This window comes from Salvelinus sp. IW2-2015, linkage group LG15 (genome assembly GCF_002910315.2).
Source record: "Salvelinus sp. IW2-2015 linkage group LG15, ASM291031v2, whole genome shotgun sequence".
Lineage (NCBI taxonomy): Eukaryota > Metazoa > Chordata > Actinopteri > Salmoniformes > Salmonidae > Salvelinus > Salvelinus sp. IW2-2015.
In genome coordinates, this window is record NC_036855.1 from 6983181 (window position 1) to 6997199 (window position 14019).

Below are 14019 nucleotides of genomic sequence, written 5' to 3' on the forward strand. Positions count from 1 at the left end.
CCAAATCTTTACCATCAAATATGATGTGAAAAATGGGCAAAATGTATTTTCAAGGGGAGATACTATCACAGGGAGAATTATTTTGGTAGTTTCAGCTGAAACAAAGATGAAATGTCTTTCTATCAAGGCTAAAGGAAAAGCTAATGTTTCGTGGGAGGAAGATTATGGACAATACCTGGACGAAACATACCGTGCCAAATATGAATATTTTTCAATTGAGCAGTGTGTACTGCAGGAAGGGAATGGTAAAGTATCAAAACTTATTTTCTTTATGTATGCATTGCTTATCAGCCATCATAAAGATGAGYAAGACATTTTAGGGAACAGGTAGTAAAGTGGAAATCTGCAGTTCAAACAATAAAAAATAAATGCTGTTTGAGTAAAGTCGACACTGAAATTCATAGAGCTCTGAACGCAAGAACTGATCATCCATGATATCAAACTTAGTTTTAACCAGGGGCGCAACTTTCACTGGGGACGGGGGGGACATGTCCCCCCAAGTTTTAACATTGGAATGTGATTCAAACGAGGCAACGGTGTGCTTTAGGACCATGCGGACACCTCCCAGTGGTCGGTTAGGCTATTTGGAGTGTTTATCCGACTGGATTTAAAAAATACATGTGTAGGTAAATGTTAAGAATAACAGTTACATGTAGTGGAGTTACATTTAGTCATTTCCATATTTATTCAACATTTACCAATTTTTTTGGGCAACATCCGTATGTTCTCAACTATGTATGAAATTGGGAGTTTAACTGGCTGGCTTTGACTGTAGTAATGTGTATGGCAAAGCCTTAATGAGGAGTATTTTGTATGCTGTTAAAGGACTAAATGTTATGAATGGAATGTATTATTATTTCTTTATTTCTTTCAAACGGATCCCTTAGTTTACCAATGCCTGAGATATAGTACTGAGTATGTCCCCCCCACTTCTAAAACCTAAGTTGCGCCCCTGGTTTTAACCATGTTTTGAGGCTATGCTTATAGTGTTTACAATTTTAAAAAATACAAACAATGGAGTACTGGTGGGGTGCAATAGCTTAACTACTGARGCATTTATAAGTTCTTTGAGAATCAATATCCTTAATTTAAACGGAGTGGCTGTGCAACCTCACCCGTGTTCCCCTTTTCCGTGCACTATACATTGTGAGCGGTTTAATGGCATAGGTCTACAGTAATTTAAAGCCTCTACTAGAATTTTGTATTCACTTTCAAACTAATAAAATGCTCCATTGTGTTGTAGCCTTGGTAGGATCATTCTGTTTCCCCTATACATAGGCTTATCAATTGTGGATATTTTCAAACTACGTGTCCGTGGGACACGCCCACTAGCTGGCTTTCAAGTSATTTAATTTTATTGCACTGTGACAAGTAAATTCTCTGCAATAATAAATTCTCAGAATTTTCTCTGCAAAATTCTCTGCATCCCTAGCTCAGGGATGGGCAACTTTAATTGAGGTGGAGGCTACAAAAAATCTGAACTCCTCATAAGGGGCCACAGGTGCTCACGGGTTTGCCCACATCCATACCACAAATGTGGCTCATGCAATGGAATTTATTTTTTGTATTGTTATATTGTTGTTATTTGTGTTGATTCAAGAAATCACACCTTGGTGGCACAGATTGATGGGTACACTTCCTGCTGTTACTTCCTGCTTTGTACCTATGGGTACACTCGCAATGGCTGCCATTCCACCCATTATGCCATCATTTAACTGAATGGGGACGCCCGTTTTACTCATGATCTGTGCTATCCGGGATCCTTGGGACATTCCTACCCCATTGAAGTCAATGTAAAATGGTTTAGGGTATGGACGTCCCAAGGATCCAGGATTTGCACCTCATATTCATTCTTATTTCTGTGATCGTGAATGTCAATTATTCCGAGTCTGATAATTCTATGCAAGCGGTAGGTCACGTTCTGAAATACGGTATTCTATTTTCATGTCTCTCATTATGTAGTGTTGTGTTGTCTCTCTTGTCGTGATGTGTTTTGTCCTATATTTATATGTTATTTATTTTTAGTCCCTGCAGGGGGTATTTTGCCTTTTGATAGGCCGTCATTGTAAATAAAAATTTGTTCTTAACAGACTTGCCTAGTTAAATAAAGGTTAATAAAAAATAAAATAAAAATATGCCAAGTGTGCAAAGCTGTCATTAAGGCAAAGGGTGGCTACTGAAGAATCTCCAATATAAAATATATTTTTATTTGTTAGCACGTTTTTGGTTACTACATGACTCCATATGTGTTATTTCATAGTGTTGATGTCTTCACTATTATTCTACAATGTAGAAAATAGTAAAAATAAAGAAAAATTCCAGGAATGAGTAGGTGTGTCCAAAATTTTGACTGGTACTATATATGTGTGTATGTATGTGTATATGGTGCCTTCGGAAAGTATTCAGACCCCTTGACCTTTTCCAAATTTTGTTACGTTACAACCTTAATCTAAAATGTATTAAATAAAATAAAAATCTCAGCAACCTACACATAATACCCCATAATRAATAAGCAGGTTTTTATACATTTTTGCTAATTTACAAGCTTGGTACACCTATATTTCTCCCATTCTTCCTTGCAGATCCTCTCAAGCTCTGTCAGGTTGGAAGGGGAGCATCGCTGCACAGCTATTTTCAGGTCTCCAGAGATATTTGATCGGGTTCAAGTCCAGGCTCTGGCTGGGCCACTCAAGGACATTCAGAGACTTTACTTTTCTTTTCTCCGTTAATCTTTCCCTTGATCCTGACTAGTCTCCCAGTCCCTGCCGCTGAAATATATCCCCACTGCAAGATGCTGCCACCACCATGCTTCACCGTAGGGATGTTGCCAGGTTTCCTTCAGACATGACGCTTGGCATTCAGGCCAAAGAGTTCAATCTTGGTTTCATCAGACCAGAGAATCTTGTTTCTCATGTTCTAAGGGTCTTTAGGTGCCTATTGGCAAACTCCAAGCGGGCTGTCATGGGCCTTTTACTGAGGAGTGGCTTCTGTATGGCCACTCTACAATTAAGGCCTGATTGGTGGAGTGCTACAGAGATGGTTGTCCTTCTGGAAGGTTCTCCCATCTCCACAGAGGAACTCTGGAGCTCACCTCCCTGACCAAGGCCCTTCTCCCCAGATTGCTCAGTTTGGCTGGGTGGCCAGCTCTCGGAAGAGACTTGGTGGTTACAAACTTCTTCCATTTAAGAATGATGGAGGCCACTGTGTTCTTGGGGACCTTCAATGCTGCAGAAATGTTTTGGGTACACTTCCCCAGATCTGTGCCTCGACACAATCCTGTCTTGGAACTCTACGGCCAATTCCTTCGACCTCATGGCGTGGTTTTTGCTCTGACATGCAATGTCAACTGTGGGACCTTATATAGACAGGTGTGAGTCTTTCCAAATCATGTCCAATCAATTGAATTTACCACAGGTGGACTCCAATCAAGTTGTAGAAACATCTCAAGGATCATCAATGGAAACAGGATGCACCTGAGCCCAATCTTGAGTCTCATAGCAAAGGGTCTGAATACTAATGTAAATAATGTATTTCTGTTTTAATTTGTTCTAAATATGCAAAAATGTCTAAAAACCTATTTTCACTTTGTCATTATGGGGTATTGTGTGTAGATTGATAAGGGAAAAAAATATTTAATACATTTTAGAATGAGGCTGTAACGTAACAACGTGGAACAAGTCAAGGCGTAGGGAATAGTTTCCGAATGCACTGAATGTATATGTGTGTAGGGTTTCTGTTGGATATTGGGGGCATCCAGGGATGTGCTATTGGATGTTATTGCTGTGGGAGCGAGTTAGCTAGCTCTAATTGTGGTGGTTGCATTGGCTCCCTGCTAATTCACGGTTGTTTCCATGCTTGCAGATGAGTCTACAGCCTTCAACATACTGTTGTCCTTGTGTCTGTCGTCAGATTAAACACCAATCAACTTGGACCGCTGGCTGGGCATTCCTTTCTTAAAAAACACAACGCAAGAGAGTTGTGAAGTACGATCAGACCTGTTACACTGGTGCCGACTTGTCTTGTGGGACATCTGTTACAATGACACAAACAGATAACCCACTGTGCACAGACGTCAGTTCAACGTCTAGTTTTGATTTACATTTGGTTGAGTTTTCAACTAACGTGAGTTCAACATGAAATCAACAAACCATCTAATGTAATTTGATTTAGGTTAAAAAAAATGCTAAATTCCCTTACGTTGATGTCACGACTTCTACCGAAGGTGGCTCCTCTCCCTGTTCGGGCGGCGCTCGGTGTCTCCGGTCTACTAGCCATCACCGATCCCTTTTTCCTTTTCTGTTTGTTTTGTCTTTGGTCTTTTTCACACCTGGTTTCATTTGCGTAAATTTTTGTGTGTATAATTGTAACCTGTTGCCTGCCTAGTTTGTGCGGGATTAGTCTTTTATTGTGATGTGCTCGGTTGGATTTACCGTTATTTGTTTTCATGGTTACGTAAGTGTATGAGTGTCGGAACTGTGTTTGTTCCTCCGTGCGTTTGCACGGGTTCTCTGTTACGAGGGCCTTGACCTTTTCGATTGTGCCATTCCAGTGTTGGTGGACTGTCTTATTAAAACACGCTTCTCAGACATCCCTGCTCTCCTGCGCCTGACTCCTACACCTATCACCTAGACGCACCTTATCACAGTTGATGACCTTTTAAATATCCAATCAGTTTTCCACGTTGATTCAATGTCATCACATAGATTTTTTGTTGTTGAAATGAAGTGAAAACCACGTTGATTCAACCAGTTTTTGCATAGTGGGACGGGACTAGTTAAATGCCAACAACACATTTAATTCAAGTGCTTGCGACATCGTGTAGCCACTTGACATTGGTCATCTCCGGCAGAAAGTTATTGTCTCTGTCTTTCATAACACTGGTAATACACTCAATTCAGCATTAGCCTTATTTTTAGGGCTAATATGCATGCTCTTATTGTTCTCTTGCACAATTACACACCTGCTCTCTGCTGGCCTCTCTCCCTAAYAGCTTTTGAGGAGCCCCAGGAAAAGCTAGACTACATTATAGCTTTTATGGACATTTATTCAAAAAAATGTTTACTAAGAATATTCAAAGAGAGATGAAAGCAATTTATCTCGTTTGCTGAATGTAAAATACAGCAGCCAAAAGAACTCGTGGAGAGTTTGAAAGGAGAGAGAGAATGTGCAATGGTGATCACATTGGTAAATTGATACACTGGTAGGCTAAGATCCTAATGAATTGACAACCATTCGAAAAATGGAAATCACTTGAGCAAAGAGGCATGTAGGCTAATGATTAACATTGACATGCTGACAAAGGGATTTGCAAATTGCATTTGTTTTTTAATTGCTCCAGTAAGCATCGACTGATGCACAATGTCAATGGACGTCAGTTATTGGTTGAAATTTGGTCCATCCGCCCTGGCCTTGATTTCAATGTCCGCATACGTAGATTTTTGTTCTGGTCCAGACCGGCCTTGATTTGGCCCACAAATAGACATCTATGATTGGTTAACCTCCATTTTGCTTCTCTTTGCTATTTTATTTGAATATTTAAACGTAACATAATGCTTTCTTCATTGAAGAATGGTTAATGTGACTTCAACGTCAGACAAAGCAACTTCTCAATGTCTGGTAGAGTCGTGTTTTCAAGGTCCGCAATGTCTATAAAAATACAATTTCATAAAACATATTTTTTTAACTTTCCCCTTGAACTGATAATTAACGTGATGTCTTTTCAGTGTCTTTTTAACATCTACATGTGTTTCTATATAACTTTTCATTACATGTGCATTTGTGTATTATTGTGTATTATTGTGTACTTGTGTACACACAGCCTGAAAGCGCTGAATAGTCTGTAAACACCTTATACAATGTGCAGTAGAATGGGTTGATCAGTTGACAGGTAAAGGCTACTGTAGAAAGAGAAACGATAAACTGTCCTCTAGTGTGGATGCTCGCCAACGTTTATAGTTTATGTACAATTTATAGTTTATTATAGTTAGCATTATAGTTATCGCCCTATGCGTGGATGGCCCTTGAACTTTACAATAAAAAAAAAAAGTTATGCAGCTCATGCTCTTCCAATTTTGAATGAACACTCATGATTTCAAAGCCCATAGGTGTTGATTTTAGGTCTGGACCGGCCTTGATTTCAACATTCACAGACATTGATTATTAGTCCAGTCCGAACTGGCCTTGATTTGACCCAAACATTGACGTCTATGATTGGTTCAGATTTGGTCCAGTCCGGACCAATGGTTCAGAAATATGAGGCACAGACTGTACAACATGTCATTGATTAGACTAGGGTTTAAAAAAGGTGAGTAGCCTAAAGGGAGCAATGTGAAGGGAGGGGGAGGGAGCAGAAAAAGTGTGTACGTTTTTTCTGAAAGTTTTTTTTGTGTTAAGAAACACATGCACAGAACATTATAAGGTTGTTTAATGCACAGGATAGGTGTTCTGGGGGAGTGTGAAGGGCCGGTTCAATCAGGTCACGCAAAGTCCCAAAATGGATGTACCAATCGCAGAATGCCAATAATCAGCCCAGTTACCTTTGATAACAGATGTTGGGAGAGACTACATGGTCAACATTGTTCAGTGTATGTAAATTCTATTTCCATTTCCCCATACTCTCAGGCACCAATGTTCTGACTACAGGAAGACATGTGCATCCTTTCTCCTTCCAAATTCCCGACGAGTAAGTATTCAACTTTTTAATGTTGTGAATGTAACCGATGTGAAATGGCTAGCTAGTTAGTGGTGCACATTAGTAGTTTTCAATCGGTGACGTCACCCACTCTGAGACCTTGAAGTAGTTGTTACCCTTTCTCCGCAAGGGACCCGGCTTTTGTAGAGCAATAGGTAACGTTACTTCATGGGTGATAGTTGTCGACGTGTTCAGATGGTCCCTGGTTTCTAGCTGAGGTTGGGGCAAGGACAGGTACACTTTGGTGATTTGACCCAGATCACTCAGGTGGGCTCTGCCCAGCTGCGGGGTTGCTGTGGAAAATGGGGGGGTTCAAAGGGGGATGAAATGGCAAGCTAATTACCAGTGCGCGCTAGTTAGCAGTCCGCTGCGGATTTTGTGGAGCAATAGGTAACAATGCTTTGTGGGTTATAGTAGTTTATGTGAGGGTCTCTGTTTCGAATCAAGATTGGGGCAAGCAGAGAGATGGAAGCAACATTGTTACATGAACATTACTTTGATGCAATATGAATTTAATTTGTGAGTTTTACCAAAGAAGCAACTGCTGATGTCAGATTCAAATAGGCCTACTCTGATTTTGGAAGGCTAACCATGCAAGACTAGGCACCACTCATATGCATGATATACATCTACATAAACAAATCATAGCAGTGCAGGAACATACTATTAAGTAAACCAGAGATATTAGCTTCAGAAAGAGTATATGAGATAAATACAATAGTAATTAACTGGATATTTATTTTAAATCATGGTTATGGATAGGAATTGGACATTTTGTTTTAATTTCACTAGACAAATGTGATGGATTCGTGGTCCTACGATGTTATGCTGTCTTCCTCAGGGACATGCCCTCCTCTTTCCAGGGTAAATGTGGTCAAATCCTCTACTCATTAGAGGCTAAGTTGACCAGGTCAATGAGGTTTGACACCAAAGCCAAGACTGATTTCACCTTTGTCTCAAAGGCAGACCGGTCTATGATCCCATATCTAATGGTAAGGACCAGTATTTGGCTATATTGTCACTACTAGGGCCCAGAGTTTAGTTATCACACATTCCTGCCTGTCACATGTTTGTGTTACAACTGACATTGATCAAGTCAAGCGATAACTTCCTGGTCACATGGTCTGGAAAAACTCCTGGCCCTGTCTTTATTTATTAGGATCCCCATCAGTTGTTGCTCACGCAGCAGCTACTCTTCCTGGTGTACACTCAAAACATAAAACATGAAATAATACAGAACATGAATGGACAACAACAGCTCAAGGACCGAACTACATACATTTAAAACAAGAATAATATAAGTAAAAAGTAATTATTGACAAAATATTTTGAAAAACAGAAGGACTTATACTCTAGGCCTACCTACAGTATCAGCAGTCAATTCCATACATCAAATACTTACAGATCAGCGTACAGTGCATTCGGAAAGTATTCAGACCGTTTGACTTTTTCCACATTTTGTTATGCTACAGCCTTATTCTAAAATTGATTAAATAGTTTTTTTCCCCTCATCAATCTACACTCGATATCCCATAATGACAAATCAAAAGCAGGTTTTTAGAGATTTTTGCTAATTTATAATAAATAAAAACTTGAAATATGACATTTACATACAGTGGCAAGAAAAAGTATGTGATCCCTTTGGAAATACCTGTATTTCTGCATACCTGGATTTCTATCTTTAGGTGCCTTCTGACAAATTCCAAGCGGGCTGTCATGTGCCTTTTATTGAGGAGTGGCTTCCGTCTGGCCACTCTACCATAAAGGCCTGGAGAGATGCAGAGATGATTTTCCTTCTGGAAGGTTCTCCCATCTCCACAGAGAAACTCTAGAGCTCTGTCAGAGTGACCATCGGGTTCTTGGTCACCTCCCTGACCAAGGCTCTTCTTGCTCAGTAAGCCGGGCGGACAGCTCTAGGAAGGGTCTTAGTGGTTCCAAACTTCTTCCATTTAAGAATGATGGAGGCCATTGTGTTCTTGGGGATCTTCAATGCTGCATAAATGTTTTGGTACCCTTCCCCAGATCTGTGCCTCAACACAATCCTGTCTCGGAGCTCTATCGACAATTCCTTCAACCTTGGTTTTTGCTCTGACATGCACTGTTAACTGTGGGACCTTATATAGTCAAGTGTGTACCTCTAATTGAATTTACCACAGGTGGACTGCAATCAAGTTGTAGAAACATCTCAAGGATGATTAATGGAAACAGAGTGCACCTGAGCTCAATCTTGAGTCTCATAGCAAAGGGTCTGCATACTTATGTAAATAATGTATTTATGTTTTTTTTTTATATATATATATAAATATGCAAACATTTCAAAAACTGTTTTCACTTTGTCGTTATGGGGTATTTTGTGTAGATTGCTGAAAAAAGTAAATTTTAGAATGAGGCTGTAACGTAAACAAAAAATGGAAAAAGTAAAGGGGTCTGAATACTTTCCGAAGGCACTGTACATATACAAACAAGTTATTTAGGTCAGACAGGGGAAACACATTCTATAACACATTCCTTTTTTGTCACTAAAGAAATCCTCGTTCTTGCTCCCCAAACTGACATGGATCCAGATATAACTTAATTTTGACTGCTGTGTATCACATTTTTCAGAAACCTCAGCATGGGACCAAGGATAAGGATGTTATGTTCTTTGCATCTGGAAAAATCTCTGTGAGCATTCACACTGAGAGGCAGGGATACCAGCAAGGTAATGATTAATATTGGGCTGTAGATAAAACAAACTTTACCACCTGTCTCAAATAAACTGGTGTGAAAAATACTCAAGTCAGATTTCTGCTAACCAAATAGGTTTAGTTTTTGAGAAGGACTGTGTCGTACCCATCCAGCAGCACTTCCCACTCCGCCGCATCATATACTGGACCTGAACCATTATACACAACCATCCTCATTCAGGTTTTAAATATATTTTTACAGGAGAGGCTCTGAAAGTCAGGGCAATTATTGTCAACAACTCAACTCGCCCAGTGACCCCAAAATACTACCTGTACGAAAAGCAGTGTTTCTACGCCCAGAAGAAGAGGAAAGTCCACACCCACAACATCTTGAAAGAGAAGGGCGATCGGGTCCCTGCTGGCACTCGGCAGACGGTGACCCAAGTTTTGACCATCCCTTCACAACTCCCTGCCACCATCTTCAACTGTCCTATACTCAAATTGGAGTAYCGATTGAAGGTAGCTACCTACATACTATGTGATAGGATGAATCTTAACTGCAGAGCTCCAGACACCAAATGAACAACTATGTTTTATGTTTCCAATTATTCAAACAAACCTTTTGTAACACTTGTTGTGTTTCTATTCTTTCAGGTCGTTCTTGATGTTAAACTGGCCATAGACCCTGAGATCAAGCTACCTATCGTTGTTCTTACTGCAACTCAAACTCTTGGACAGGAACCCCCACCTTACTCCAGTTTGGGTTTTGAGTYACAAGTCCCAACTGCGTCTGAGCTACCACCCCCCTACGAAATGTTTGCTTCCTCGTCAAATTTCTATAGAAAATTGTAGAGGCATGGAGATTCTCAATTGGGCAAAAGTCTGTCCTCTCCTCAACTCCTCCGTCCTCCTCTCTTCCGTGACCCGGAGACCGATAAGTGGTCGCCATATATGGGAGAGGGTCAATTAGTTAATAAAGGAACAGAGGAGTTTGCTCCTCTCCTTGATAGCCTCCTCTGGCCAAGGATATTGAGGTGTATCCTACCAGAGTACTACATGGAAGAGTTTTGAAATGCGCCACACCCCCTTTGAATCAGTTGTTGTTTTGTCAGAGGAGAAAAGCATGTACCTTTGAATACAATATGCTACCTATCATTTTATCTATAAAACACCCATCTAGTACCGGGTCGGACCCCCCTTTTCCTTCAGAACAGCCTGAATGGATGCACCGTATCAGCAACAATGTTGAAATACTCTGTGGCGTTGAACCGTTGCTCATTTGGTATCAAGGGCCCTAACGTGCCAGGACAACATTTCCAACAACAGTACACCACAGCCATGGATCCATGGACTCAAGCTGGACTCATGCTCCTTAAGCCAAATCCTGAATCTGCCATCAGCATGACGCAACAGGAACTGGGATTCGTCGGACCAGGAAATGTTTTTCCAGTCCTCAATTGTCCAGTGTTGGTGATCGTGTGCCCAGGCTTTTTGTTTTTAGTTAATAGCTGCAATAGCCCATCCGTGGCGATCCGACGAGTTGTGTGTGCCGAGATGCCGTTCTGCACACCCTGTTGTGCTGCGCCGTTATTTGTCTGTTTGTGGCCCATCTGTTAGCTTGCACGATTCTTGCCATTCTCCTTCGATCTCTCTCATCAACGAGCTGTTTTCACCCACAGGACTGCAGCTGACTGGATGTTTTTTGTTTGTCGCACCATTGTTGGTAAACCCTAGACACTGTCGTGTGGAAAAAGCCCAGGAGGGTGGCCATTTCTTTGATACTGGATCCGGCACGCCTCGCACCGATGTTGATACCACGCTCAAAATCGCTTACGTCACTCGTTTTGCCCATTCTAACGATCGAAACAGTAACTGAATGCCTCAATGCCTGTCTGCCTGCTTTATATAGCAAGCCACAGTCCCGTAACCCACTGTCTATAGGAGCGATCTATTTTTGTGAATGGGGTGGTGTACTTAATAAACTGGCCAGTGAGTGTATGTATTAAAAGTCTAATTTCATACCAGCGTATTTGTTTTCAAGTTTCCTCTCCTTGCCTCCTCTGCCTCGATTACTTTTTCAAAAAGAGAGGAAAGAGGAGATGACGTGAGGAATTGAGCAAATTCTATTGATATTCTCCTGGATAAAGGAAGATGAAGGGTGAAGAATTTCAGAAGAATTAGAATTGATTGTATTGTCTAACCATTTCCTCCTTCACTTTTATTGGTATTTTTTTATATGCATTTTTGTGTGCATGCATGACTGTAAATTGCTTTGGATGACAGCTTCTGCTAAATGGCCTATTATATTATTATTATTATTATTTAGCATTTATACTTATTGCTAATTTACCTGCCTTGATTTGAAATGTGTGCATGTTGCCTTAGAAAAGCTTTGAGAACTAATAAAAAGCACTATAGAAATAAAATATAATTTATTACTATTTCCAATGATCAGCAGTATCCCCAAACAGTACAGAAAAGGTAGGATTAGCCAACTGAAGACTCATGTGCAAAGACAATGATTTAATTTATGGAAAACAAATGTGCAGGATAAAGTATAGGCTCCACAGAGATCAGGGGGAAAAGGCTACATCGCATACAAATCAGGGATATTTGAGGGAAATTTATGTATATCAATGTAGCCTCATCGAGAACCAGGCTTCGGAAAGCCTGGTGACGTCAATTGCAGAAAGTAGCCAAAAAGTGGTGGAAATTAAAACCTGAATGAGGTTGGATGTGTATGCATGCTGGTTCAGGTCTAATATGGATTGGGCGTAATAGGAAGTGCTGCTGGATGGGTACAAAACAGTCCCCCTCGAGCCCAGACTGGGGCAAGCAGAGAGATAGAAGCAACATTGTTACATGAGCATTACTTGGATGCAATATGAATTTAAGTTGTTACTTTTACCACAGAAACAACTGCTGATGTCAGATTTAAACAGGTTTACTCTGATTTTGGAAGGCTAACCATGCATTTGTACCAGCATGTCTCTTGCAACTAGAGGCGAAAAAACTCKAGATCACCTCTACTCTACACACAGAGATGCATACAAAACTCTCTCTCGCCCTCCATTTGGCAAATCTGACCATAACTTCATACTCTTAATTCCAGTTTACAAGCAAAAACAGGATTTACCAGTGATGTGCTCAATACGGAAGTGGTTTGATTCCTATGAAATGGACGCTAAGCTACGGGACTGTTGTTGGCACAGACTGGAATATGTTTCAGGATTCATCTGAAGGCATTGAGGAGTTTACCACATCAGTCACCGGCTTCATTAATAAATGACTATCTCCCCGTAGAATTCACATGAAGRACATACTGCTTTCCCAGCAACAGGCCCAAATCCCCACCATTTGCGTGAAGAGAAGATGAAGAAAAAGAGGATGGAGGTCGGGCTGCCTTCTGAGAATTCGTAGGTGATCGAATAAACCCCCACAGCCTTCCATTCTACTAGCTAACATGCAATCATTGGAAAATAAAATTGACGACTTACGAGGAATATTAAACTACCAACGGGACATTAAAAACTGTAATATCTTATTGTGGCTGAGCGACGACATTATCAACATACAGCTGGCGTGTTATACACTCTATCGGCAGGATAGAACAGCAGCCTCTGGTGAGACATGGGGCGGGTGGCTATGCATATATGTAAACAACAGCTGGTGCATGATATCTAAGGAAGTCTTGAGGTTTTGCTCGCCTGAGGTAGAGTAGCTCATGATAAACTGTAGACCACACTATCTACCGAGTTAGTTTTCTCTGTATTTTTCGTAGCTGTCTACATACCACAACAGACTGATGCTGGCACTAAGACCGCACTCAATGAGCTGTCTTCCGCCATACGCAAACAGGAAAACGCTCATCCAGAGGTGGCACTCCTAGGGGACTTTAATGCAGGGAAACTTAAATTTGTTTTACCAAATTTCGATCAGCATGTTAAATATGCAACCAGAGGGAAAAAACTCTAGACCACCTTTACTCCACACACAGAGACRCGTGCAAAGCTCTCCCTCGTCCTCCATTTGGCAAATCTGACCATAATTCTATCCTCCTGATTCCTGCTTACAAGCAAAAATGAAAGCAGAAAGCACCAATGACTCAATGGTCAATAAAAAAGTGGTCAGATGAAGCAGATGCTAAGTTACAGGACTGTTTTGCTAGCACAGACTGGAATATGTTCCGGGATTCTTTCGATGACATTGAGGAGTACACCACATCAGTCATTGGCTTCTTCAATAAATGCATCGCTCTCCACAGCTAATGTGAGTAAGACCTTTGAACAGGTCAACATTCACAAGGCCGCAGGGCCAGATGGATTACCAGGGCGTGTACTGCGAGCATGTGCTGACCAACTGGCAAGTGTCTTCACTGACATTTTCAACCTCTCCCTGTCTGAGTCTGTAATACCAACATGTTTCAAGCAGACTACCATAGTCCCTGTGTCCAAGAACACTAAGGTAACCTGCCAAATTGACTACTGACCCGTAGCACTCATATCTGTAGCCATGAAATGCTTTGAAAGGCTGGTCATGGCTCACATCATCACCATTATCCCAGAAACCCTAGACCCACTCCAATTTGCATACCGCCCAAACAGATCCACAGATTATGCAATCTCTATTGTACTCCACATTGTACTTTTCCACCTGTACAAA

At 41.0% G+C, this 14019-nt stretch overlaps 1 protein-coding gene across 1 annotated transcript; it reads left to right on the plus strand.

Moving 5' to 3' along the window:
- Window positions 1–32: 32 nt before the first annotated feature.
- Window positions 33–11787, plus strand: LOC111973960 (arrestin domain-containing protein 3). Its single transcript, XM_070446867.1, has 6 exons — window positions 33–36; window positions 224–245; window positions 6622–6682; window positions 9296–9392; window positions 9620–9876; window positions 10012–11787. The coding sequence occupies exons 1-6, from the start codon at window positions 33–35 to the stop codon at window positions 10207–10209; spliced, it is 639 nt and encodes a 212-aa protein (XP_070302968.1). The 3' UTR covers window positions 10210–11787.
- Window positions 11788–14019: the final 2232 nt, after the last annotated feature.